We start from the raw sequence: 24895 nt of genomic DNA on the forward strand, positions 1-24895 counted from the left end.
TTGGTGCTTGGGCTTGTCAGTCACCTATAGTGGGTGGGGCCTCAAAAACTCAGATCTAAACCAGACGCCGCGATTTTACGTCATCGCAGAGCGACCAAAGCTGGAAAGGGAGGGGGTGGGGTTGTGAGCGTACCTCGGTGGTGGTGGGGGGCTGCCTGCGAAGGTATCATGGCTGCTGCTGCGGAGCTTAGTCACCCGAGAAGCAGTGACAGCAGTCTGGAGGGAAGCTGCAGCCCCAATCTTTCCCGCGAGGTGCTCTGCGAAGTCTTTCATTCCTTGCACACACTGGCTGGACAGGTGAGTGGGGGAACTGTGCATAGGGCATTCGGCTCCCCCCAACCCCCCGCTCCCGCCCTTTATCCCTCCAGTGTGTGGTGGGGGTCGGTGTTCGGGAGGGAGGCACCCGAGGACTGCCTGGGTGTGGGAAGGCTGGGTAGCTGAGGCCGGGAGTGGAATCCAGGCCCGGCCATTCGGATCAGAGTGAAGAGGATGACTGTACTGGGTTTACTTGGGTCAGTACGGGTGTCAGACTAGATTACCTTGCAATAGTCCTCCCGGAGAGTGAGTGGGACGATCTAGGTGAAAACCTGGCTTGGCGAGAATGTATGAATTTTTTGCGCAAACATTTTCTGAGTGTCTTGGAGATTCCTGGCGCTCAGGGTCCTTTTACCCAAATTTATTCTTTATAGAAATTGGTCAGTACGGTCTGAGATTTTTGGAAAAGGGCCTCCTCCACCTTTTTAGGATGATTTGTTCTTCTGAGTCACTTGGTTTTTTTGTTTTTTGTTTTCCTTCTGGCCTTGTGTGCATTTATTATGCTGTCAAACTCTGAGGAAAGTAAAAGAATTAATTAATCTTAAATATTTCTAGTGTAAAGCTGGATGAGTTATCCATGACCGATATCGATTGCATTAGAACTGTCATTTAACTAGTTTTGACTGATAAATCGTTTTTGCAGAAATGTAATAAAATTAAAAAACTAGGCTTTTCACATTCTATTCGATAAATACATTATTTCGTTATGATACAATAAATCAAATTTTAAACGAGAAACAAAGGTTTTTGCCTGCTTTTAAAAATATCTTCAATCTTAAATGGACTAATTTGTTCTGGGCTGTTACTATCTCGCGTAGTGGACACAGCAAGCATTTGTGCCAAAGAAAATGGTAAATTCCTATGAAAATAAAGCGCTTGCCCGACTTGTGAGAATTAGAATTAATCCTTTAAAAAGTTATTTCAATGTTTTTAAATACCTTAATAGGTTTGTTGTGATTTGCAAACATTAAGTTATTCACTCAGTTGTGTAATGAAGCAATTCTTAATAGAATCTCCTAAAAGATAGAACTGTTAAACTTACACACACACCCCTTGATTTTTTTTTTTCTCCTAAGAGTTGGGATCTTTTGATTGATATTAACATTTAAGTCTTAAGACCCAGGACATTTAAGTGATTTAAAAGTTAGAGAACTTTTTGTGGCATGGACATTGGAACTTTAAAGCTGATTCATATTCTAATGTCAAGGTGAAAAAAATTTATGATCACCTAGTACTTAACAGAAATTTTTGAAGTTAACATTGAGAAACAATATGAACATTTCTTTTGAAATATTTTGCATGTTGAATTTTTCAAAATCACTTCAAATGTTTAAATATTTTGGTATCCTAAAGGTACTGATAGAGAAAATAAATTTTACTTATGTCACCTGTCAAAAATTTTTAGAGTAAACATTTGTGAGTTTTCCTTGACACAGTGAAGGGACCTTCTGGAAAAGTATGAAAAATAAGATTGTTTCATAAATTAAATGCTGACCATTTGGGTAATACTTTATGTTTTGAATTGTATTGTTTTTAAGAATGAAAACTAGAATGCCATAGGTACAAAATTGCCCCTATTCCCCCACCCAGGGAGACAGTATTTCCTTTTGCAGAAAGTTTCAAGGATTTAAAAAGTGTATGTTTGATATATCTAAATTCATTCTAAGTATGATTTGTATTATAAGCTCTCCTCAGTAGGAAAAATAGTTGAATTTTTAAAAGTATTTTCTACTCCAGATTTAAAATTTAGTAATTTTAACCTTTTTGCTTGTCTCTGGATGGCCCATTTTACCAAGCTAAAAATGGTTAGTTTGGACTTTCATGTTAATTTAATAAGATTTCTATTAAAAATGCATATTTAAATAGTCTGTATTAATAGCATACTAACCGATTTTTTAGTGAATCTATATGGCAAAAGTGCATAGAATTCATTTATTAATAAGGAATTTGTTGAAACAATAATTGGATATATTGGAATTATTTTAAAATTAAGTTGTGAAATTATGTGGTTTTCTTAAAAGACCAAGTATCCTTAATTGCACTTAAGACTTACATAAATTCTGATGAATTGAAATGAGTATATGATCCAAACATTAAAACTTCTTTTCTCTAGAAAATGTGGTGTTCTACTTGGGTTGAGGATTTGTCTGTCTTTTCCTCAAACCATATTTATAAATTTGCCATAATAGACTATAGACCTTTTGGTAGACTGTAAAAGTATGATAATGGATTATTTCCATACATAAACAATCTGTGTAGGCATGAAAATAATATCTATTAAGATAATGCACTAAACTTAATGTAAAATCTTAATACATCTTTGCCAGTGCAGCTTACATAAAATTTCATATTTCTTTACACCTGTCTCATATGAACTGTAAATGCTTCTAGTCTTGTTCAAAGGGTGGTAAGTTTCTGTCACATGTTATTCAAAATAGTGCCCATTGGTACTCTGGGATCTTTTTGATTCCATGTACTATGATTCTTTTTGTTGTTGTTATTACAACTAATGAGATCTATACTCAAACTTATGTAACACATATTTTTATTTTGTAGATAAAATGACTAATTTTTAATAAATTATTTCTGAAAAATAATACATAATTAACTTGGTTCTACTATAGAGTTTATCTTTATACTATGGTATAAACACATATTCCTAGAAAGTTTATGGGGGATCACTTTTATTCAAATGACTGCAGATGGAGACTCTACAATTTTCACTGATTTTGGTATCAATTTTATATTTATGCTCTTGGTAGTTTTTGGATATGACTTTATTTTTATAGATCATCAGTGAAAAAGAAATTTTCATGTAATAAGACCATGACATCTCACATCTTACTAGAAAATACTATTTAGCAAAAAGCATGGGCATTCCATTTACTTTCTGGTAATTTATTTCACTATTATGGATAAGTATTTGGTTTTCAGTTTTAGACTTCCATAGCTAAGTAATAGTTTAATTTTTATTTGAAGTAGATAATTATGTTGCTATTTATCTCTAGTCTTTATGTGAATGAATAATCTTGATTTTTAAATTATTTTAAAAATTGATTAAAGTTGAAAACAATAAAAATGTGATTCGGAAGACGACAGAATTATGATGTATATCAGGTATGTATTTGTGTACATATTTAACAAAGAGAAATGCACATAGTAGAACTTTTCCTAAAATAGTTGTGCTACCTCTGTTTAATGCTCTGAGCTGGAAGTGATACAGTTCTAAATAGGGCAATCCTATTTTGGACCCCATCCAAAGGTTTTCAAATATTGAAGTGTCTAAAGAAGCTTCATCTTTTTTTTTTAATCTTTCATGGCTGGTTTCACCTCTAAGATGGTCCCATTACAATGACCTAAGGAGAACATTAGAACTAGGTGTCATTTTGTTTGGGTTTTTTATGAAAGTCTGTACCTTTTTAGCTTTTTAAAATGGTAATTGAGTAGAGCATTTTAATATATCACTAAATACTTGATAACTTTGAACAAAAAAGGCATGTGTTACTCCACAAAAATCTTATTTTTGTGACAATCCCAGTTATACAGCTTAATCGTGTAATTTTTGTGATGTTGCTGGTTTGCTCCTTTGAAGCTTAACCTCAAAGATGATGTGGTGAAAATTACAATCGATTGGAACAAGCTCCAGAGCCTCTCAGCATTCCAGCCTGCATTGCTCTTTAATGCACTTGAGCAACACATTTTATATTTACAGGTAAATTTCATGTTTGAAATCTTAACTTGATATTGAAAATAAAAATTAGTTGTGGTTAAATTAGCTGGAGTATTTGTCAGTTTTATCTTAATAATAGATTAATAATGTTATTAATAAAAGGTTACTTATATCCAGATTGAGTCTAAATCTGTTCATTTCAGTAGTGATCAGGACAGTTATGGCCTATGTATGCAATTCTATTCAATTCTAGACTTGCACTGAAAATTCAATACAGTTCCATCTATGGTGGGTTATAATTAAGCAATAAGACACGGCAGGTGTGTGTCATGCTATGATAATGATTCCATGCCTTGGGTGAGTTTGGAGGCTCATGGAGTGCTTTCAGTGGTTCAAGAAGTGGCATTATCCCAGCATGACACATCCTGGAGTGTCTATTGCAATTAAACAGTTTCAGCATAGTTTTTAAAAGAAAGTAATTTCTGTGACATTAATGTCTCATCTTAGTAAGTAGCCAGTTGCTATTTTATCTTTTTTTTACAGTTTTGAAATAATTCATCCTTGATATTAGAAGTCAATATTGAATTGTTATTTATAATAGTATTGTTTTATTTTTTAATATTTCAGGTCAATAACTGAACAGTATTATGGCTTTACTGGTTTCTAATTGAACATTTCTATAATTATAATTGTGTAAGTTGCAGTTTACCTCTATCAAAGTATAAAATATGAAGTGTCAAGAAGATGAGTAGAATTGTTTGGATTGGTCACTTTACTGTGATTAAGGTGTTAACAAGATTTCTGAAGAGTATTTGGTATAGCAAACAATGGAGACAAAAATTGTAGGTATGAAAAAAATAATTTGAATATTAGTTAAGTGTTGGTGTGTTTTGACTAATGGAATAGGCATTAATTTTCAGTCCTTCATTCAATGACTGAAAAAATTTTACTCACTGCTACATGTTAAAATTAATAGTTGACCTTGTTTTTTAAGAGCAGAGCAGTGAGCTATAGAACTTAAATAAGGCCTAATTGGGAGAGGTGGGGGTGGAGGTAGATGGGTAATATAATTTACATTTACTGAGCTTTTTTACTCCTGTAGTATAGTGATAGGCATATATTTGTTTTCAGCTATGGGCCTTGGTAGATTAGCTTTTCAGCCCCCACTCCCATGTTCATATTCTTTTGTAAAATTTAATTTCATGACCAAAGATGATATCTTGCCATGTCAGGAAAAGCCTGAGTGTTCACTCAGCATAACACCTATATATTTCATGTCTATGCTCTCTCATTCACTTTGGCCAACTGCAGTTTCAAGTGGAGAATCTCCAGTGATATGGTGATAATGCAGGGCTTTGCTGAGTGAGAGCACTGGCTCTCGTGTTAAGGAGGAAAAATACTAAGCCTTAGTGTTCTGAGGAGGCATTTGAATGACATGTTAATTAAGTGGCATTGGTGCCAGAGGCTGAAGCCTTTGATTTGGCACAAAATAAAAGATGAGTGACAGAATGATTTCCTCAAAGAAAATTTTGAATTTCCTCAGCTTTTCTTTCTTTTTCTCTCTTTTTCATTTTTTTTAAACAAATTTATAGCAAATCGTTAAGTCTCAATAGCAAGAAACTGCAAATACTTGTATGTGGTCAGACCTATATATCCTTATGTACCAACTTTTTATATTTAATATTATTTCATTTACTTAGAAGAAATTTATATAAACATGTTAAATGTATAATTAATTTTGGTTAGTTTGAACCCCAGCAGATGGAATTGTGTTCTTTACAGCCTTTTTTAGCAAAACTTCAGCCTCTCATTAAAGAGGAGAATTCAACTGCTATTGAAGAGATAGGAAAAACAGAAACGGGGAACAAGAATGAACTAAATGCCAAATTTCCCACTGGTGACCTACAAGAGGAAGAAAAGCACAAAGATTTCGATTTAGGAGATATGAAAAAGATACAAATCCATTTTGATCCAGAAGTAGTTCAAATAAAGGCTGGAAAAGCAGAAGTAAGAAGTTTGGGAGTGGGGCAAAAGAAGGGGGCAGTGCATTTAAAAGTCTTACTGTTGTTTACATTGTTAAAACATATTTGTTATTTGTAGATTGACAGACGAATATCTGCATTTATTGAAAGAAAACAAGCTGAAATCAATGAAAACAACGTCAGGGAATTTTGCAATGTTATTGATTGTAATCAAGGTAACTACCTAGAAATTAATTTTCATAGGATTTTAAGTACAATTTTTACAGTTATTATAATCTTTGTTTTGTTTTTAAAAAGGAATGATATTAAGAACAATTTATTTTACAGGTTTTTAGTAACAAGGCAGTGGAATTTCCTTCTGTTTAATAATAGTATATTGCAAAATTGTTTTTTTGTTTTGCTTACACAAAAATCAAATAAATGCTAACACAAAAATACTAATGTCCACCACAGGTTTGAAGATAATTTTAAAGTACCTTTAGGAAATGAAGGTGAAGTGTTGGGTGACAAGATTGTCTAGTCTCACTAATGAATTTTAAGCCTGTGAATGTACTTGTAAAATTATGATGTTAATACAGAAAGTGAACTTAGTAAGTTAATAGTATTCCTCAAGAGGGAGCAGTTTTCTCACTACTCCTAAATTGTATGCAATGTTTTAAGTCACAATACAACCAATTTGTCATGAAGACCTTGGTGTCTTATGCTTTTTTCCTTTCTCTCACAGTGCATACATTTGCTGTTTTCCATCAGATTCTTCTTTCCTTCTTCACTTGATGCTATAATACGTTTACAGATCTGCAGGTATGCTGCAGAATACAAAATATTGCATAGCACTGCCATAGATCATACTCAGTCATCCTAGTAATAATCAGAAGTATTTCTTAGAAAAATTATGAACAGAACATTCGTAATTGAAATGAGCATTTTTCCTATTATCTCTAATATCTCTTGGCTAATTATGAACACAGAATTGTCAGATGAACCTAGAAGTTTTCAATATGATAGGAAAACTGATTTTCTTAGTGAAATAATATAGGTTCAGTTTGGGACTTAAATTTAACTTTTCTACTATTAATTTTACATATGTATGTCTAAATTTGTTATAATTTCCTCTTAGTTTTTTAGAACAGATGCAACATTGGCAAAAATCTCAGGTACTACATTCTAACTGCAAGCAACCCATGAGAAAGGGTCTGTTGAGGGAGCAAGCACAAGTGTCACTAATGTTATTCCTCTGTTCTCCCTGCTAACTCTATTATTATAAACCACCAGGGGATAGAAATTGACAAGAATTGAAATGCTCAGCAGGATTCCTTGGCCCATTCAATCCCTTGCTGGCTCAAAACAGTGCTAGTAAGAATTGCTCTGGAGAGTGACTAGCACATATATTCACGATCTTCACACCATGCTGAATTTCTCACTGATGGATCAGTTAATCTATATATTTGGAATATAGCTTTGGAATGGATAATAGCATCTTTTTTAAACTAAGAGTTAAATCCCATGAAATAGTAAAAAGAGAATTGGGAAGTGGTGGCCCTTTGCATATTTTCAGGTGTCTCAAGAAAAATAAAAGAATATGAATGAGGTAGCACATGCCTATAACCACAGTTACTTCTGAAGCTGAGGCAGGAGGATCACAAGTTCAAGGCCAACCTCTGCAACCTAGAGACACCCTGTCTGAAAATAAAAATAAAAAGATCTGGGGATGTTTGTAGCTCAGTGTTGAAGCACCCCTTCCCAAGTACCACCAAAGAGAGGGGGCGGGGAATAACTGTCTAGTCTCTAGATATAAAAGATAAATGGATTTGGAATTTTGTTCAGACAACTTATCAGAACTACTATAGAAACTTTAACTGAAAAAATACATTTTAATGTGTTAGTGTGTTCCTTTTAAGGCCTCTCATTTGATCTAAATATAAAGAGTGGTTTTTTAAAAAAATGAAATTCCATAATTTCATAGAGGAAAAAAAGTAATTTTCTTTCAGTATCTCATTTATCGTTGATTTTTTTTCAAAATAAGGGAATTTTGAAGGAAATTAACTGCCAATACATGCTTTTACTAATGTTATTTTAAGCAATAGTATATATTATTACTATGTAGTATTATAGATTATAATATGCATGTGAGTATATTAATAGTATTATATGTTATGTTAATATCTTTCCAGTTTTCTTACTTTATAACTTATTTGTTCATATCTAACTTAAAAGAAACTGTACTTTTCAGCTTGGAAAAAAAATTGGAATAAATTTTTATTTACCTGAAGTTGCATTTTTTTCTAAGTGGTAGAATGGGAAGAGTAGATGACTTGTGATAGGGGTTTTTAAATGAACATCAGAAATCTAGGTAAAGTGGGAAAGTATATGTTATTTTTGAGATAAAGGACTTTTTTATGTGGAGTTCTGAAATTAAAAGATGTTAAATATATAATCAGCCCTTTTTGTTTGGTATTCAATAATTGAATAATAGCAACAAAAATATAAAAAATATTTTTAACAAAAGATATTTCAATAAAAATGAGTTCTATTTTTCTAATGAAGTAGTATTAAAATACAGTATTCTATAATATATAAATTATTTTCTCCAGAGGTTCAAATGGTTTTTAGGGACATTGGTTTACATTAAAAATTGTATTGTTACGTTTCTTAATGGCTTTTTTGTGTATAAATCTGACCATTAGATAAAAATATTAGATGGTATGATTCATTTTAGAAGATGGATTTGGTCTATTCTGTATGTGATGGTAATTTTAGTTATTGTCATTATTTAAAATCATATTCTCTTATTATGAGTAATATGTTAGTATGAATTATTAGGTTTATAAATCTGAATATATTTAACTTTATATTCATCTAAATTCTCCTTAGAAAATAGTTGTGCAAGAACTGATGCCATTTTTACCCCTTATCCTGGATTTAAAAGTCATGTAAAGGGTAAGTAACTGTGGCATAATATCTTTGTCACTAACAGAAGCTTATTCTAGCTTATTAACAGAATGGAATAAAAATAAATTTCCCATCTAAGTTTGTTTATTATAAAACAAAACAAAAATATTGCTATTCTTCATTTCTGGGTTTGTAGTTAGGTGAAAAGAATATAATGTTAGCAAATTTCTGTTTCTGTTTTTGAAATGTAAATGGACATAGGCTTTAAAGTTTCTTAACTTCAGTTTCTAGAGTTGTGAATACATATGGACCACAGACTAGACCTGAAGGAATTCAAGGGTCAGGTCATAAATCCAACAGTATGCTCCGAGACTGTGGTAATCAGGCTGTAGAAGAACGACTACAAAATATTGAGGCTCACTTGCGATTGCAGACAGGTAAGCAAAGTGTTAGGTGATGCCTGAAAATGTAGCTTTGCAAGTAGTTAAAGAAATACCAATTCATGTACTCACCAAATTTTCATTGAGCACGCATTATGTGTAAAACATTGTTCTAATTGATACAAAAATGAATAAGGCACTGTCGGGTCAGTACTCTTAATAAATTTACAGTTTTTATCATGTATGCTTTTCTTTCTCTCACACTTCTTGCCATTTTCTAAAATTGAGAAAGGGCTAGTAAGTTAGGAACAGTTTCCAAAATAGATCCTGGTAGCCTCAGTTTATTAAAGTTATAGCTGAAAACTAATGTAGGTTTTTTCCTATAACTGGTTTCAGAACTTACCATGTCTACCTCTTATCACCCACTGTGCTAGGTACAAAATGATGACAAATGGGGTTTTAGTCCTCAAAAATCTCTCAGTAAGAATAAGCATATAAATAAATAAATGCCATAGGGAAAGTCAATTAACATTAATTGAACAATACTGCCAGTCACTCTGAAAGTATATCATCCTAGTACTTAATAGTACTCTTTTGAGGGATTGGTACTATTATCATTGGATAGAAAAACTGAAGTTCAGAGAGCTCAGTACCTTGCCTAACATAGTGACAACTGGAAATCAAGCCCAAATCTTAATTGACTGTAAAGCCTGAGTTTCCCTCCCTGTGTAGTCACCATGTCCTGTTGATACTGCCTCCTAAATATCAGTAGGTGAAGCCACTGATCTCTTCCTTGGACTGACTAAAGGATATTAAGTAGTCTGTTTGCCACTAAACTTCCTCCCTAGGTCAGTCTTTACCCTGTGGCCAAATTGTACTTTTAAAAGCTCACATCTGATCTTATTTCTACCCAGCTTCCATACATGCATACCAAACTTATTATTTGTCAATTCATTCAACAAATGGTATTTAGCTCCTGCTATAAGCCAGGTGCTGTTCTAGATTCCAGTAACTACGTCTGATCAAAAGTTCTATTTGGGAGAGACAGGAAGTCAACCAAGAGAAGGAAAAGGAGATTGAGACTGGAGGAAGTTGTAATTTTAAATATGATTGTCCATACCTATACTGGCCATATCTCTGGACTTCCCATCTCCCACTCATTTTATTACCCTTAAGCCTTTGAACTTATGCTTACCTTCCTTATTCCAGACCACTGTGGATTCCTCTTTTATATAGTCTCATAGCCTCTGGTACTCCTTGCTCTTCTTTCAAGCAGTTATTGCAGCTCTGTTTGCTTAATGTACATATCCCCTGCTAGATAGTAAGGTCTATGAGAATGGAACTATGTCTGTCATGTTCATTATACTTTGTGTCTAGTGTAATATCTGGCATGGAACAGGTGCTCAAATGTTTACTGAAGGAACAGTTGTTCATTTCACCTTTTCAGATATGTGCATGGTAGAGTGGGACACAAAACAGCTTTTGTAAGGGATGTCAAAGTATGGCATCCTTAATGAAGTGACATTTCAGCCTTCAAAGGATTAGTAAGAATTTTCCAGGAACAAAGCATTTCATAAAGAGGAATAGTGTCTGCAATAAAGGACAGGGACACCATATGGCTCAGGAAATTTCTGAATCCAATCTAGCTGGAGTATTTGCTGGATGGAGAAGGTAGAAGAAGATAAGAGAATGAATAAGTCTTTAAGTGTAACAAGAAGAAAATGGGTTTACAATGCAACTGTATAAAAAGGATTGACTGGTTAAATCTCAAATAGTTAATTCTTTTGAAAAATATCTGTTGAATGCTCTCTGTGTGACAAGCAGTATTTTAGATACAAGGAACACTGATATGATGTGATGATAGGCCCCAGCTTCAAGGACTTTATAATCTAGGTAGCAGAAAGATTAATAACAAAATTGAATTTTAAAGGGCAGTGAAAAAGGGTATTATGGGGGCACAAGGAACCTCCATGTGAAGCAGTTCAGGGAATGACTTATGACCCAGTGAACTGGCTTTTGAAAGGTACAGGGAATATTCTAGATAAATGGAGCAAGAGCAAAGTCAAAAGTACAAATTATTCATTTCACCTTACTCAAGAGTAAGAACAACCAAGGTCCTAAGGTAAAAAACATATTCTCAAAAAAAAAAAAAAAAACTAGAGTTTTTGTATTTAACAGGTTGATACTTTTGATATGGTAATTTACCACCATATTCTTTAATTGCATAGTGATTGTCTAATTATATATTCATTCAGTTAGTAAATATTGAGCACTTGCTCCATGCCAAGTATTGTAGTCTATGCATTGATGCTTTTTAGCTTTGTGCAGTGCACAAGCTGCCAGTGAACAGAATAGATAAAACTCTTCTGCTCTCTTGGAGCTTACATTAAAATGGGGAGACAAATAACAGAATGTTGTGTGTGAAATTAAAGAAAGGAGGATAGAGAATGCTGGGTAGGGGGAGATAGTAGTATCCATATTTGAGTACCAGAAAAAAGAAATCAGGTGGCTGGAACCCAATGTATATGGGGAGAATGTAGGACTTTGTAGGCCATTGTAGGGCAGGTAAGTATTTGAAGGGTTTGAGCTGAGAAGTTATAGGACTCAGCTTACCTTTTAAAAGGATCACTGGCTGCTGAAAATACAATCTTTGGAAGCAAGGCAAAAATGGAGGCCTATTTGGAGGTTGTGATAATCCAGGGAGAGATGGTGGTGATCTGGAGATTGGTTACAGTGGAGATGATAAATGGAATGCTTCCAGATACAATCATGAACTTGAAATTAAGTGACCTTAATTTACTACCTCCTCCCCCAAAATTTATCATTGAGAATTATGGTAAAATCCCCTTTTAACAGTTTTTTCCCCCTAGGCCAAAAAAGATAATATGGCATGTAGGGAGACATATAAATTGAAGAAAATAATATGACATTGCAACAACTAAATTGAACCATCATTGGTCACTAAGTATTTTTCTCCTCTCAAGTAACCATCAAAGCCTGTCAGATATACAAATTGTTCTACACAGAAATTATTAATATCTTATAAAATGAATGTAACATAAAAGTCCTAGCAATATAGGAAAGACATTGCTTATATCAAGCAATATAAGTGGAGTTTGGAAAGAGGAGGTACAGTATAAATTTGTCCTATGGTTTATAATATGAAAATAAAAGCTAAGAATGGATTTCATTCTGTTTTTCTGTTGTTTATTTTTTTAAGTTTAAATATTTCTTATTCCTTTGCATAACTGTCTCTGCATGATGTTTAGAAGGAATTATTCAGTAGTGTTTCAGAATCTCTCTTTTTAAAATATACATAGGTGGTCCAGTGCCAAGAGACATTTATCAGAGAATTAAAAAGCTTGAAGACAAAATCCTTGAACTGGAAGGCATCTCTCCTGAATATTTTCAGTCTGTAGTAAGTATAAGTGTCTTTTAAAAGTAAAGAATTTCTTATCATTTATTAAATTTAAAATTAAAATTTAAAACCCTAATTTATTATAATTAGAGTTTTTCATTGTGTATCAATTCACTCATTGGTCTGTGTATAAAGTACTCTTTTAATAATTAAAAAATAAATGAACACAGCATTGTGTAGGAGGAAGTTAATGGTTTTTTAAAAATTCTGATTCTGAACCAGGTGTTATGTATGGCATACACCTGTAATCTCAGGGATTTGGAAGGCTGAGACAGGGGTTTGCAAGTTCAAGGCCAGCCTCAGCATCATAGTGAGATCCTAAGCAATTTAGCAAGACTCTGTCTCAAAATAAAAATGTCTGGGGATGTGACTCAGTGGTTAAGTACCCTTGGGTTCAGTCCCCATAAACCCTCCTCCACTCCCCCCAAAAAATTCTGATTAGAAATATTGAAAATATTTTAGTGTTGTGTTTTTTGTTTGTGTGTGTGTGTGTGTGTGTGTGTGTGTGTGTGTGTGTGTGTGCTACAGAGGATCAAATCAGGACATTATGCATGCTTGACAAGTGCTTTGTCACTGAGATGCACTCCCAGCCCCCAGATTTAGAAATTTTAAAAGGGATACCTTTATTATAAATTATCCAAATTCTCTTATGCTCTTTTCATAGCATAATACATCAGCCTGGATAGTAGTCAGTCCTGTGACTCTGACCTTGCTATCTTACTTGTAAAGCAAATGTTTCTGCTAACGTCTACTCTGTCAGTTATCTCTTCTGTTTTGTTTAATTCTTCTATCTCTAGATTATTTCACTCAGGGCATAGACAGTTACATTTCTCCATGCTAAACAAGCATACATCTTAAGCTGCCACCTTTTCATTACCTTAACTACTAGACTTTTTGAAAGACCAGATTTCAATTTGTCTAATTCCTCAACTCTGGCATCCATCCATCTGTCCATTCATTCATTCATCCATCAATCCATCCATTCATTCTTATTTTCCTTTCTTAAGAAATTATGTTGTGCTGACAAGTATTTTCTTTGGCACATCAGCATTTTTCAAGCAGTCCTGAGCTCATTATGTTTTCCTGAGTCTTCTGAGGTGATTATATATATATATGTGTGTGTGTGTGTGTGTGTGTGTATTTTTCATCATATATATATTTTCATCATATATACATATATATCATTTTATATATACACATATATATAAAATGCATATCTTTTCTGAGGTTTATTTTTTAAGACATTCCATATTAGAACTAAAGTAATGTAAAAATGAGATTATACTAAAACTCCTGTTTCTGAAAATTACACAAAATAACTCACATTAGTATGTATCATATCAATCACTGGTGAAATATATTTAACATTCATTTTAGGTATAGCAACATCTTTCATAAGTTACAGATTGTGTATTAGAGTGAGGTACCAAAAAGAAGTATTTCCAGAGAAAGGCTGCAAAGACTTAAATGATAAAAATTCAGAGGAAGATATTTATCTTATTTACTGCTCTCAAATGTAAAATGAGATTCATAAAGTACTAAAGGCTGAAGCAGGAAGATACCAAACACTTAGTATACTGCCTAGTACATGGTAAAAAGCTCTGTAAATATTAATATTTATTTAATTTTAGAAACCATCTATAAAGTAGTTGTATAAACATGGATAAGGCAGTCAGTTTCTCTGGCCTTCAGATGTCTAATTTTAGAAAATGTGATAATTGTATTACATATTACAAAGTTCTTTTCACTTTTCGAATTATTCTAAGGATGTTTTTCCCTAGAAAATTTTATTAAAATTTTATGATTCTTTTCCTACAACAATCTACTGTAAGTTTTTCTCAAACTGCTTTTATTAAGTAGTCCCTAAAAGGTTATTTTTCTAGTTCAGTTTCATACCTTGTTAATATAATTTTTGTTAACAATAGAACTGATCTTACAAGGGAGTATGGTAGTATCAGATGACTCCATTGAGGCCTTTCTTCATAATTTATCTCTTCTGATTCTAATTTATAAAAAAACTTTATATATAAACTTAGTTAACAAGTGAACAAGCCCTCCACATCACAATTTTGTAGTTTTTAAAATTTTTTTAAATTTTTAAATTTTTTTTTTTTTGGATCTGTCGTACATGAGATAGAGTGTTTAATTTAAGAGGTAGAAGTAGTCTTTCCCAGGCAGAGAGTGGGAGTTCTGTTTTAACATTTGAATAGGGAAGGGACCTGTGAAAACAATATCTAGAAAGATTTCTATACCAGTGAGAGGAGACCAATGAAAAGGGAGAAACTAAAGACGAAGAGACAGCAATGTATTAGCTAATAATGTGTGAAATGAGATCTTAAAATAGAGACTTGAGTGAGAAAATTAAATCAAGTAGGAAAGAAAAGTTGACAAATACTGATGATTGGATGTGGAAAGAAATAACAAGGATATTTCTGGTTGGAAAAATGATACCATAACTGATAGAAGTAAGCAGATCTATAGGGGAGTTGTGTTTTGTTTTGTTTGTTTTGGTGAACTATGAATTTGAAGTCATAGGAGGATAAGATAGAAATGTCAGGCAAGTTTTTGAGATTCAGGGCTTTACTAGAGACAATTGAGAGAGTCTGCTTAGAGGTACTAATTAAAACACTGATGGGTAAAAACACTGCAGCTGTCAAAAGGCTTGAAGTTTGGTGACTACCTCTCTTCAGGGGCAGGAAGCATTAGATATGTAGACAAAAGATTGGCCTGAATGAATTAGCAATTCAAAAAGAATAGATGATGGCAACCTATGATAAAAGTAGTGCTTTTCTAAAGTATTTCCAAACATGTTAAAAATAATAGTTAGGGTGGCAGGAGGAAGCTGAGGCAGGAGGATCATGAGTTTCAAAGCCAGCCTCAACAACAGCAAAGTCCTAAGCAACTCAGCTAGACCTTGTCTCTAAATAAAATATAAAAAAAGGCCTGGGATGTGGCTCAGTTGTTAAGCACCTCCGGGTTCAATCCTCGGTACAAAAATAATAATGACATATCTTTGATTTGGACAATTCTCAGTGTTGGAAGTGACATATCCATATTAATATTGAGCCACAAGCAGACAAAGAGGTGGAAAGAGTTAAACATTCAGTCTGATTCTGTTCTCCAGGCCTGTGAACTGATATGGCACCAGCACAGGGGGAAAATGATTTCATGCTCACCCTTATATAATATAATGAGTGAGTCCTTACAGGGAATCACACTCCTTGCTTGAATAGAACCAACTCAAGGACTGTCCTTTTGCGTGAGAGGAGTTGAGCATGCTGTGTGCCCTATAGAGGATGGAGCACATGACTCATCTCCCTCACCATCCTCATGCTAAGACTACATGTTGGTAAAAGCACAATTTTACATACTTATTTCTAATAAGTGTACTGAAGAAACTATACATGGAGCACAGTACTCTAGCTTCTAAATTTGGAAATCATGGGAGACATGGGAGCCCATTAAATTTGGTAAAGATTGAATTTTTGTTGGAAATTGAATTTTTGAACTCTGAAGATTTTATTTGAAATGTGTTTATCTTAAATTCACAGGTAGATGAATCCTAAACATAGGAATGCTTCTCAAAATGAGATTGAGATTATCAAGGTAGCACTGGAGCATAGCATATAAAAAGGTGAACATTTGCAGAAAAAGAGATGCAAATTGTATTCAGCTCATAAAACAGGTTTTATATATATAATTTTTTTCATTTAATGAAACACATAAAACTCCAATATAAGTTATAATGTACATAAAATGGGAACTATGATCCCAAAGATCTTTATCCTTCACATTATGTGGAAAGGGTTTAATATGGTATTATTTTTAAGAGTATGGCTTAATAGACTGTTTAGGAGATGTGATCTTTTATCAGTATTTCCAAAGAATTCCTTACTGATTTTAAATTGTGACACTTGAAAACAGTAACTGCTTTATGTTTCCACAAACCTCTGTTTACTTTATAGAGCATATAACTTATATGCTTATGCATCTGTTTTTCACACTATATTGAACCTCTCAAGGGCAGGAACTATGTCATGTTTATCTCTGACTATACAGAACATAGTAGATACTGAGTAAGTGTGCAAATGAATGGATAGGACGTAGCTGCTAGTTAATTATTTGACTTTCAAAGGTGTGTTAATTTGCTCCAAAGCACTAACTAGGCATAGTTTTTAGTCAGTAATGGTAACTTCTGGTTCTCAAGGGGAATACGGGGAAGGGGAGTGCTAAAGGACAAGTCAATATATACAAACCATGTGTGTGTTTAAGTGTGTGGGTATGTAAAGTATGAGTGAACAATTACCTAGCTGGAAAATTAGATTGTAAGCATATTTTGGAGGGGCTTGAAGGTCACACTAGAGTTTGCACTTCCCATATTATCCGAGCAAAACTAAGGGGTTTTTTTGTTTGTTTGGTTTTTTTTTTGTTGTTGTTGTTCTTATTGTGTTTTGTTTTTTTCCCCCCTCCTAAGGAGGTACTGGGGATTGAACCCAGGGCACTCTATTACTGAGTTATATCCTCAACCTTTTTTATTTTTGAGTTCTTAAATTTTGAGACAAGTTGTCAGGCTGGCCTTGAATTTGGAATCCTCCTGCCTCAGCTTCCTGAATAGTTGGGGTTATAGGTTTGTACTACCTTGCTCTGCTAATTTAATTTTTGAGAAAGGAGAAATGTAATTTAGGTGCTGTCTGATAGCATTTTGAAGTCTGAGTTGGAAAGAAATTGGAGTCAAGGAAACTAATTTAGAAAGCCTGTCTTTGTCCAATTGGAGAGAAATGAAAGTTTGAATCAGGGAAATGGAAGTAAAAGGGAAGAAACTTTTAAGACAATGCACATATAGAACCAATTGCCCTTTACATATGATTAAAAGGAAAAAACTGGAAATAGTGGTGCATGCCTATTATCCCAGCTACTTGCAAAGCTGAGGCAGGAGGATCACAAGTTTAAGGCCAGTCTCAGCAATTTAGAGATACCCTGTCTCCAAAAAAAAAAAAAAAAAAAGGAAGGGCTGGGGATGCAGCTCAGTGATATAGCATCCTTGGTTTCAATCTCCAATACTGGAAAAAAAATGAATAAAAATAAAAGGAAAGAAGATGGTTGGTTATAGAAGAGCTCCTTACCCTTGAGTTTCCTATGCATGAGTTCCCTGGATGTGTGTGTATAATATCATCTTTTCATTAGGACTCCGGTATTACAAATGTAGCGATCACTTATCTCCTATAGTAAAATAGTGGGAGAAAAGAGACAGTTTTACATTCACTCTATACAGTTGTTTCTTTAGTGTGCTGTTCTCCCAAATATTTCTTCTCATGTATCAAAACTTATTAATATTTTCACCTTTTATAGAGATATCTTTATATTTAAGCTGGTCTATAGTACTCATAGTAGATATGGTGTTTCTAAGTGTTATACTTATGAACATATTCTGCTCAGACCTAAAATAAGCCCCAAAGACTCATTTTATTTTGTTTTCAAGTCATTGATCCACTGATGTCCTTATTCTCCTGATTCTGATATTTTTAACTTTGGTTTCAGGACACAATAACAATCTGATTCCTTCATGACATAGAAAATAACAATATTCTACAAGTTAAACTGTTAAGATTTAAGTATATTTAAGGGGAAGTATATTTAAGGATATTAAGGGGAAGTATATTTTCATCAAGTACCCAAAAAACCACCCTTTGGGAAGGTAGGAAACTGAGCAAAGAACAAATGAAATGTTAAGTCCCTCCTTGCTCATAGAACCCACCACAAGTATCTAGTTCAGTTTGGTAAAAGAAGGAGCATGTTTTTCTGAGCTCTATTTTTCTATATTTAATAATTCCAGCACTTAATGATTTCTTGTTTTTATAGCAACTAATAAAAGGCATACCTAGATGGTCTTAAGAGTCTGCATTTTTATTTTATTTTTACTCATTTATTTTTTGTGGTACTGGAGGTTGAACCTAAGGGTGCTCTGTCACTGAGCTATATCCCCAACTCTTTTTATTTTGAGACAGGATTTCACTAAGTTGCCCAGGCTGGCCTTGAATTTGCAATCCTCCTGCCTCAGTTTCCTGTAGTAGCTGGAATTACAGGTGTGTGCTACCATCCCAGTTTATGTCAGCCTTTGATACAAGAGAAAATGTGACTTTTAACTTCTTATAAATCTCAGTGGTGAGAATGCTCATGAGAAAATTCTGCCACTTACAGTCAGAATTTCTTTGTAAGATACCCTAATTTACTAATTTGCCATCGAAAAGCTTGTGGTGTTGTAAAACTAAGAACATAGATTAAGGTTTAAAAGGTTCAGTACTGTGTCAATGTAAAGATTGTTAGCTTCAGCAGTGTGGAAATTATCTTATAATAAAACAGGAAGTACAATGATAACAATCTTCAGGGTTAATGGATTCAGTGACTAAAGCATAATTGTTGGAGAATGAGTTCTTTCTCCTCTCAGCTCTGCTTGGTGTTGGCTTCTTCCCCAGGCAGATGGCAATACAGCTACAACACATTCAGGTGTCTTATCCATATGAATATACACAGGAACAGGCTCTTTTGAGTACTTTCTCTAAAAAATGGGGAAGTTTTTTCCAGAAGGTCTCTTAATCCTCTGTGGACCTCTTATTGGCCAGAACTGGGTCCATGCCCACTTCAGTCACTGGCAAGACCAGTGGGGCATGGTTAGTATTCCCTTCAATCACACAGATAAGCAGTGGATAAAGAATTGTTTGCATGGACAACCACAGTGCCAATTATAGCCAAGTTGTGTGTGTGTGTGTGTGTGTGTGTGTGTGTGTGTGTGTGTGTGTTTTCTCACCCCTTGGCCTAGTATACCAAATTCCATTTTCCTTGTCTATTACTGCTTCATCTGTTCAATATCCTGGGATGGAAAGATTAAAAAATGGAAATTTAATAGAAAATCCTAACGAGACTCTTTCCACAGTCATTCAGGCTCATTAGAAGCTGGTAATAATGGGAAAGCATGTATTGCCAGGGACAATCTTGTTTCTGCAGTATTGCTGTGTACCTTAAATATCATCACTTTCAGGGGGTAACTTCAGAATATAGGGATGTGGATGCCAGCAGATAATGCTTGGTAGGTTTGTGGGTTTTTTTCTTATTGGAATTTTCAGAGCCTGTCCATGTTTTTTTTTTTTAAAAAAAAAAAAAAAACAGAGCCATTGTTAGGAATATCCATCTATGAAACATGCCGTGTGCTCAGGAGGCCCGTGGCTAGCACAGCATGTTGACCTGTGCCTGGCCACCGAAGCGTTTCTTCTTCTGGGTTCTTGTTTTAAGAATTGCTTGTCCTCTCCTAGGCTCTGTTTATTCTTCTTGAACCCAGGGCCTGTGCATTCAAGGCAAGCACTCTTTCAGCTGAGCTATATCCCCAGCACCTGTCCATATTTTATATAGTAGTCTGTAAAGGAAATGATACTTTCATTTTCTAAACATTGATTATTTACCTTTTATTTTATTTTCTTTTTTTACTTTTAAACTAGAACCTTTCTAGAAAAAGAAGAAAAGTTCAACCACCTCAAGTAAGTTATGCATCTTCATTTTCGCTTCTGCAATAGATTGATTCATTTCATATCTTATTAATTAAGAATTTCTACTATGATTGACTTCAGGTTATACCCTGGTAAGATTTAGAACTGAAGAAAGGGCAATATAAACTAATATATGTGAATTAAAGAAATATATGTATTTCAAGGGTATAGAATGACTCAGATGGGTTAAATAAATATAAAAATGTTTATCCTGTTTTTAATAGTAGAAGAATGTATCAGTTCCAAAATGCCTAAAAATAATAAGTGTTCAAGTATGTTAATTCTCTTCCCACCTCACCTTTTATGGACACTACTTAACTAGAAGGATCTAAATCAAAAAGGGGATGTTGGCCAGAGGATGATTTCAGCCCACCTCTGCCCATAGTAATACTTAATAATTTGTTGAATCTTAAGTAATAAGATTTTGCTAGTCTAAATGATGCTAATGTAAATTTAAAGTAGGGCAAAACTTTAAAGAAATTTATTTTGGCTCCTGCCCTTTATAATGCAAGGGATCAAACCTAGGGCTTTGTATATGCTTGGCTTTTTTGCGGGGGCAGGGTACTGAGGACTGAATTCAGGGACATTAAACCACTGAGCCACATCCCCAGCCCTATTTTTTGCATTTTATTTAGAGATAAGGTCTCGCTGAGTTGCTTAGCTCCTCGCTCTTGAGGCTGGCTTTGAACCTGTGCTCCTCCTGCCTCAGTTTCTTAAGCTGCTGGGATTACTGGCATGTGCCACTGCACCTGGTAGCTTATATTATTTATTGTAAAACTTTGAGTAAAATTTTAGATACCAGCTATTTTTTTTCCAGGAGAAATACTGGATTACAATTGACTGCTCAAACTGAATTTGTAGGTATTTTAAGTTTAAAGTTAAACTGATCCTAAATTTTACTGTTGATAATGAGAATATTCAGTTTTGTTGTGTTTTTTGTTATTGTTGTTGTTGTTGTTTTGTTTTAAGTTTTTTCTGTCCTTTAAAGTACAAAAAAAAGTCAGGAGAACTTTATCACTGGGAAAGAAAAAGTAAAGCAATATTCAAGTCTTGTTATTTCATGCCTTTATACTTATGATATAGTCATTAGGTATAGTTGTTAAGCTTCAAAATTATTCTCATGAGGAAACTGATAACATTTTATCATGCTATTGAATATTTTAAATATTTATAGTTCATTTAGTACTTTATTTGCATTAAGATACTTCAGAGTCTTATTCAGCAATTTGTGTTCTTATTGTTTATAGCAGAACTATTCACTGGCTGAACTTGATGAGAAAATTAGTGCCCTCAAACAAGCTCTACTCAGAAAATCAAGAGAAGCAGAATCCATGGCAACTCACCACCTTCCATGAAAAATTCCTCTCATCTTTGTCAATTTACTTTTTTTATATATGTGTGTACCTTACACTTTAATTAATTAATGGATATGTATTTATCAATGTAAATTTTTCTGTGAAGTCAAGGTGTATTTTTACATGAGTCTATCTTGCAACAAGTAATCTTCATCTATTCTAATGAAGTTTGAAATAATCAGTGTGCTAAAAATATCATTGTTGGAATTTATTCCCTTCTGTTTTAAAGGAGGTATTTTGGAAGTTGAAAAACTTAATTTGGAATTACCTTGAGGTATTGTTTTGTTTTGTTCTGTTCTGTTTTTTGGTCAACTACAGGAAGATTATTTTGATAGTGAGATTTAAAATGAACTTTATATTTGCAACATTGGTTAACCAGTTTACTAGTTTAAATGTGCACATATGGGCATTCAACAAAAAAAATCCAGTCTGAAATGAATTTTAAATCCATGTATAAACTTATATTTTTATTTCTTAAATGTCAGTTAATGTAAATAAACAGTTGATCCAAATTTATCCTTTTATTGACTGTGTGAGCTTGAGCAAGATATTCTCACTTTGTGCCCTAATTTCTTAATTTATAAAAGAGTAATAATAATGGAACCTTACTTTATTGATTATTAAGAATAGGTGAGATAATGCATTACAGATTTTGAAACTGTGTGTTCCAAAGGAATTATTAACTGTTGTCATTGAATGAAACCTCGTCTATTTGTGGAGAGTAGTAATGATATTACAAAGAAGTTATATTGCTATAGTTGCAAATTAAACATTTAAAAGATGCAATTAATTATAATATCCCAAGTCTTTCAAGGAGTAGCTGTTTAGGTCACAAGAATTATCTGATTGCAAGAATCAGAATTTTGCCTAACATTGCTTGTAAAATGGGAATTGTTTCCAAAAAAAAAAAAAATCAGAAATCTGAAACTTAAACTTAATTGCAACAAGTATAGCTAAGCATCTTAGGGTCTAGAAAGTCAGCAGCAATGAATCTCTTTTTGTGTCTGACTGCCCCTGGCTGTTTGTCTCTTTCTGGTTCTGTGTCTGTCTCCTATTCTTGTTATCTGTTGCCCTCTCTCTGTGTCTCTTGTCTTCCTTTCCTTGTTCTTTTTTCCTTATCATGTCATTATCTCTGCCTATAAAGTTCTCTCTCTCTTTCTGGACTGATTTCTCTGAAGGTGTGTACAGAGAGGCCATTTTTGCTTCCCTACATGAGATGCTATGTTGGTCCTGTCTCATAGCCTCAGCTTGTTCTTTGGTGTAGACTCTGAACCCCGCTCTGTAGAATTTCAGAACTCCAATGACCATTGCTTACCTCAGTCTTTGTATCTCATATCTCTTAGATTACATCAACCAGTAATGGCCAAGATGATGGGTCAGGACCTCTTCATAGCAATATGCACTGTACATATAACCTTTACAAGTGTGGAAGCCTTGAAAATATGGTTACCTGGTTAAAAAATAATAAGAGTTTGAAGTCATTCCCAAGAAATAGGTGTAGGCTAGGTCAGATGTACAAATGTCTTACCACTATATTTCATCTCTGCAGAGAAAATGCATCCTTCAAAATATTCTTGCCTAACATGATCCAGTATTACATGTGCAGCTACAAATCCCCACTTTCCATCTGGTCCATGTGATTGCTGTCCTCCAAGTTAAGTAATACATTTTACTACTAGCATATCAGCCATACAATAGGGAAAACAGCATTAAAAGTTATCTTGGAAGTAGGGAAGAAACCTAGAAAACAGGAACTGATACCGATCAATGGTCCAAACCACTAAATGCCAAGAGTCAGTTTTTTGCCTCCCTTCACAATAGAATAAATTCCTAAGTCATGTCTGAAACTCCTAGGACCTGCTCCTTAAAAGGATTTCTTTTTTCCATTGTCCTTCAGGCCTGCTCTTTTAAGGGACAGTAGAGAAGAGTCTGGTGCCAGAATTCTTTTCTACTTGAGTCTGGGGCCTTCAGAAGAGACCAGGACTCAATACCACATTAGTATGCGTTGTTATAGGAAATTTGATCAAGACTAGTGTTCTTCTGGTGATAACTATCCCAGAACTTTAGTGGCCTTTCAATCATTGTCTTTCTTGAAAGAATCTTTGATCAAAAGATAATGCCAGGAATTTCTATGGGGTAAATTTGCTCCCTTAATCACCAGGCTGCCTAATGGTTATTTCTTTAGGATTTTTGTCATTCAGCTTTTCTTATACCCACTGTTTCTTCTTAATGGCATTGTCCTCAAGAGAGAAAAAAAAGGGGGGGGGATGAATGAAAAGAGGTTCATTTGCAGGGACAGGAAAATGCCTTTTCCCTGGTCTGTCCCTGTGAAACCACTCCCCTCCACAGGTTACATTCCAATCTGAAAGCTGACTGAGTTTCTGAGGCAAGTAGGGTTGGGAGTCAAAAGGTTTTATTCTGGGGAAAAGGGTTAAGCTTCCTTAGCTATTCTGGCTACTGCTAGATGCTGTTCCCTTCAATTATTTAGGATCCTAAGCTTTCCAAACTCATGAATAATATTTAGGCCCAGCCTTCAGCAATCTCAGCAGATATCCCTTTATGAAACGCCTTTCCTGCTTCCTTGTAGTTTATGCTCATTTGAGGTTTTGGGCTCTGTGGTGCTACTTCTCCCAAACCAGTGTGCCTTGCTCTTCTTATGACTTAAAATCTGGGAAAAAAGGAATTCATAATCTCAGAATGGGCCAACTATCCACCCCAGAACAAAGTACCTCTGGCTTGGGTAGTATTTTCAAGAACAAAAATGCCACATGTACCCAACTCTTTAAGGAATGAAGGGCACGTCCAACACACCGTGGTCTGGGAATCCTGACCCTGTGATCTAGACTCATGAACACTGATGACCTTTTTCATAAAGAATTTTCACTTTGTCTTTTTTTTTTTTAATTCAGTACCATTAACAGAAAATGTTTTATGATCCTAGAGACAGCACCTAGGTCCATTGGACAAAATTTTGGCTTTGGGTTGCTTTTTTGAGCAGTTCTAACTCTTAACAACTGATATTTCATAACTTTTAAATATTCCTTAGATATCCTCCAAAGGACAAAGAGAAAATTTGCTTTTTAAAATTAGAACAAAACTCATTGTGTCCTTTTCATGTGTTATTTGAACTCTTATGAATCTAAAATACATCATGATATCTTAGTGATTTAGTTTTTCCTGTATCTTGAAACATTTTGATATCTCATTCCCAGAAATTATTTAATCATTGCTAATCAGTTACTCCCACCTATGCTAAAAAAGACTAAATAAGGAGATGGAACAACAACAGAATCACTTAAAAGGACAATGTAATAATAGAATAAGTGAACACTGTTACATTATCTTCAG

General features: G+C 34.1%; 1 protein-coding gene across 2 annotated transcripts; it reads left to right on the plus strand.

Annotated features, from left to right (window-relative positions):
* The first annotated feature begins 101 nt into the window (after nucleotides 1–101).
* MBIP (MAP3K12 binding inhibitory protein 1) lies at nucleotides 102–22550 on the plus strand. 2 transcript variants are annotated; one of them, XM_081290206.1, is made up of 9 exons: nucleotides 102–297; nucleotides 3908–4027; nucleotides 5768–5992; nucleotides 6086–6182; nucleotides 8839–8904; nucleotides 9141–9293; nucleotides 12557–12654; nucleotides 20145–20183; nucleotides 21443–22550. In XM_081290206.1, exons 1-9 carry the CDS (start codon nucleotides 169–171, stop codon nucleotides 21545–21547), a joined length of 1032 nt encoding a protein of 343 aa, XP_081146332.1. In that variant the 5' UTR covers nucleotides 102–168; the 3' UTR covers nucleotides 21548–22550. The 2 variants fall into 2 exon arrangements, with proteins under 2 accessions (XP_081146332.1, XP_081146331.1); XM_081290205.1 differs by having other exon boundaries at nucleotides 21440–22546.
* The last annotated feature ends 2345 nt before the right edge of the window (nucleotides 22551–24895 follow it).

The sequence above is a fragment of the Spermophilus citellus genome, assembly GCF_964194105.1.
Source record: "Spermophilus citellus genome assembly, chromosome: 4".
Classification (NCBI taxonomy): domain Eukaryota; kingdom Metazoa; phylum Chordata; class Mammalia; order Rodentia; family Sciuridae; genus Spermophilus; species Spermophilus citellus.

Bases quoted from the DNA above. Each gene is read 5' to 3' on its own strand.
- MBIP (XM_081290205.1), top strand. From the start codon at position 169: ATGGCTGCTGCTGCGGAGCTTAGTCACCCGAGAAGCAGTGACAGCAGT. The intron at 9,294-12,556 runs GTAAGCAAAGTG...AAATATACATAG, and splicing joins TCACTTGCGATTGCAGACAG to GTGGTCCAGTGCCAAGAGAC. The intron at 12,655-20,144 runs GTAAGTATAAGT...CTTTTAAACTAG, and splicing joins CTGAATATTTTCAGTCTGTA to AACCTTTCTAGAAAAAGAAG.